This window comes from Sinocyclocheilus grahami, unplaced genomic scaffold, assembly GCF_001515645.1.
Source record: "Sinocyclocheilus grahami isolate Dianchi unplaced genomic scaffold, SAMN03320097.WGS_v1.1 scaffold295.1, whole genome shotgun sequence".
Classification (NCBI taxonomy): Eukaryota; Metazoa; Chordata; class Actinopteri; order Cypriniformes; family Cyprinidae; genus Sinocyclocheilus; species Sinocyclocheilus grahami.
The window spans coordinates 1259306-1263646 of NW_015505474.1; the positions used below are offsets into that span (position 1 = coordinate 1259306).

The 4341-nt window shown below is 31.5% G+C and overlaps 1 protein-coding gene across 1 annotated transcript in view; it reads right to left on the reverse strand.

Annotated features, from left to right (window-relative positions):
- Window positions 1–4341, reverse strand: part of lrp1ba (low density lipoprotein receptor-related protein 1Ba) — a 286420-nt gene that overhangs the window by 190400 nt on the left and 91679 nt on the right. The window contains exons 14-15 of the mRNA XM_016292960.1: window positions 2930–3070; window positions 1813–1938 (exon numbers count right to left, since the gene is read on the reverse strand). Of these exons, the coding sequence (XP_016148446.1) occupies window positions 1813–1938; window positions 2930–3070 (267 nt within the window). The remainder of the gene's footprint in view (window positions 1–1812; window positions 1939–2929; window positions 3071–4341) is intronic.

Sequence of the window (4341 nt, forward strand, 5' to 3'; positions counted from 1 at the left end):
AATGTTAATTAGCAGTTCTTATGAAAAAATGATTTTTAAATCTTGATGTGAATGTAAAGTGGCTTTTTTTTGCCACAAAGCCACAAAAAATAAACAAAAATAAAATTCTTCATCTTATTAACAGGAAAAATAATATGATAACCTATTATGTATGTATGTATATGTGTGTGTGTGTGTGTATATATAATTATATATATATATATATATATATATACATACATTACATTACATTTAAGATAAAGTAGTTACAACACTTTTATTATAACCGTTCCAGCTATTTAAACTGGTATTATCTTGGTATATATATATATATACAGAAAAAAACAATTAATAATTTCATTACCGGTAAATATTAAGTATAATATAACATAACATAACATAACATAACATCATTTATAAAATATTTTTTTTATTATGTTAGCTATAATTATTAATTTATTGTATGTTATAGTTATAAATAATTGTTATATATTTAAATTATAGATTTTTACATACTATTTTGTACAAACAAATTCATTTTCATTACAAATAGCATATGGCAGCTATAACTTAAATCAAAAAGTAATAAAATAAAATATTGTATTATATACAGTCGTAATATTAGTATATTAGTGTAATATTGTATTTTTATCAATTTAAATGATAGGTTATATGTACTATATAGGCCATATTTTCTCAAACTAAAAAGAATATTAAAAAGAATATAAACACTATTTAAATACCCTATTTGTGTTTTGTGTTACTATGATATATTAAGCATAATATAATATAATATAATAATGTTTTTAATTAAAAAGTATATATTTAATGTTTACAGATTTTATTATTTTTATTGGGTTTTTTTGTTTGCTTTTTTTACAAACAACATACGAAACCAATTTTAAATCAATTAAACATAAATAAATAAATAAACCTGGAAAAAAAAATATCTTGAATTATATACAATTCTAAAACTTGCTCTGACAGATAAGACGACTGTAAATTACAAGCTGGAACTCTCATTCCCCCGTCCTACACTCCCAAACACTTGTCATTGATTTTCTCCAAATTCTTCTTTTAGAGATTAGATTAGAAAATTGTATTACCCACAAAGGGGAAGTTTGTCTGTAGGCTATCTAAATTAAATCGACCGTTGCCTGTTGGCGAAATGTGTGAAATTTGTCTCCAGCCCTTTTATCAAGTGGTACGATACGGCCCCAACAACACAATGTGGCTTAAACACAGCATCTTTACTGCGATATTGATGTTTTGGATTATGTATTTATCCCGATCTCAGGAAAACCCCCAAGGGAGGAGGCAGCTTGTACGGCAGATGACGTCTTCTAGAGATTTAGACCGCAGGATACGGTTCAATCTAAAAGTAAATTAGATGCCGGTCCCATCCAGGAGGTGTAAACTTGACTGAATCAATCATTCGCAACCGGCGACCCAAAGCGAGATGCGGAAACGCTCACGAAGGACTCGAGCTCACTGGGCCGAAACAGATGTGTGTCATGTGTAAATCCCACCAAGTGCATGATGAATTACGCGGTCGAACCTAGTTTCGTTTCCTGCGCAGCCGCTTCGACCGGAGGGAACGTGTGAGACGTGGGCCCGTACCGGCGGGAAATTATACAGGGGGGTGTCATGTAAGACTTCCTCTCGTCTCAAAGCAACATACAGTATTCTCTGATGGCGCTAACTTTGAACGCGCATAGCCTACAGCAAGTAAAGTGTCTCCAAGTGCCGGGGCTGGTTGGCGAGGTTGTTCCGGATGGCTGGGCGTATATACGGGGCTGTCCATGTAGGACAGGGCTCCAGAGTGAAGCTCACCTGAGCAGGTGCGGTTGGACTCATCCTCGTTGCTGCCGCAATCGTCGGTGCCGTCACACAGCCATCTCTTCGGGATACAGCGGTTGTTCAGGCATTTAAATTGGTCCGCTGGGCAGCTGCGATTAGCTGAGGAGAAACAAACGGCCTGTCAATTGGTAACACAAATTCATCTGAAAGCATCTGGGTGTCCAAAAGTTTCGCAAGATGCTCTGATTGTCATATTAACATACTGAGTGTACCATGCGATATATTGTATCCCACAATACAATGTGCTTAACTCGACCTTCTATAATGTCTTCTGTATCATATTTAATACGGTAAGGCCAAATGATCAACATGATCAACTAATATAGTACTATTTGTACTATAAAAGAAAAAAAAAGTATTGAACAATAAACACTAATAAAATGTTCTATTCAAAATTTCATTACCAAGAAATATTGAGCATAATAATATACTATTATATATATATATTGATTTAAATGGTTACATTTTATTATTTTATTACAAATAGCACATAAAACCTACTTTTAAATAAATAAAAACCTGAAATAAAATCTTGTTTCAGTTAGGTTTTATGTACTATATACTACACTATATTTGTACTTCAAAATAAAAAAAAAAGAATAAACAATACTTAAATGTTTTATACGTCATTTAATTAGAATGAAATATGAAGCACAATATATCATATCGTATCATATACATTTTTAGTTTTTAATTGATATTTATCCCAACCGCTGGGTCAAAACAACCCAATAGCTGGGTTTGTCCCTTTTTAACCCAAACTTTTTTAGAGTGTATGTTTAAAAAATATATGTTTTTTTCATTCTTACAACTAGCACAAAAAACCTTCTGTATAACATTTGATACGCTCATTTTTAATGCCTCTAAATTATCAACATGATTAAAGCTTTGCTGAAAAAACCTGTTATACACGATGCAGTACATACTTTCTGAGATCTGATTGATAGTACTTTTTAGCAAGTAAAAGGCCTTTTATTATAATTGTAAAAATATCCACCTTCAGGTTGTGGTTTTCTACAGTGTACAGATTATGAAATAGGCATTACTCTGTAGGTTCGTGGTTGGACTACAAAAGTGAGAGAAGACCTACAGCAGAGGTGTGGATCTTCATCGCTGCCGTCTGAGCAGTCATCATCCCCATCACACTTCCACGAGAGCTGAATGCAACGCTGGTTCTGGCACTGAAACTCCGCTGGGCCGCAGCGCTTTGTCTTAGTGACCTCTGATGGGGCTGGAAAGGGCAGGAACAAGATGTTAGGGAAAGAACACACACACACACACACACACACTCACACACACGCATGCACAGCCTCTACTCTCTGTCTCTTATACACATACACACACCAGGGTTATTGTTAACTAAAACCAAAACCATTAAAAAAACCTTTTCATTAATTGAAATTAAATAAAAAGTAACTGTAATAAAACAAATTTCTAATAAAATAAAATATGAAAAAAAAACATCAAACTTGTTTTATTTCAGGTGCAACATTTTTTCATTTTGGTTTTAGTGAAGTACTAAAATAACTCAAACTAAATAAACTAAAACTAAAAAGTAAAACTTCATTTAAAAATATATAAACACATATTTTAAAAAGCTCGTAAAAATGACAAAAACAAACAAAATTACTAAAACTTTAAGTAAAATTAAAATGAAAAAATATAAATAATTCAAAATATTAACAAAACTATAATAGTAATTATACTAAAATAACACTGGCACACACACACACACACACACACACACACCAATTTTGAATTTGAATTGAGGTTATTTATTTATTTATTATTGTTATTATTATTTTCTTAAATATTTGTAATATAATAGGGTCCAAAGGGTTGAGACCATTAGTTTAACTTAAGATAAAAAAGAAGCATTACAAATTATCGGCATACAAATCAGTTATGCTTAAAAAACTGGTTAAAAAATGTTTTTTAGTACATACCACTTAAAATAGTGTTGTACCTAAATGTCTTAATTTCACATTTTTTAAATCCTAAAATATATATATATATATATATATATTTTATATTTAGTGCTAAATGAAATTAGTAACAATGTTTTAACAAATATGTTTTATTAACAGACTTAAAGATTATCACCATAATTAGTGAATTAATGATGTAATCATGTATGTTTTGTTGTAAAGGTTCTGTCACATTAACATAATCTGATTATTACATTTCTCTGAATTATAATTAAGTAAATTCTACTTCCTGTGTTGCATGGCCGATTCAATTCAAATTCCAACTCAAGTGTTAAAAGTGGCCAGTTGTTTAGTTCTGAAATATGCTTAAACCAGGCACACTGCATACTTACATTGACACATAAAATAAAAAGTTAGCAAAACAGGAAGTTATTTATGCGGTAAATTGAATCCACATGAGTTTACAATGGATTTAAGGCCAAGCCACACGCAAACTCAAACACAGTTGCAGCCAAACTGTGGGTTGAGCGGAAACAATTACATCCCCCACTGGAAATGGAAATCAATGGACATA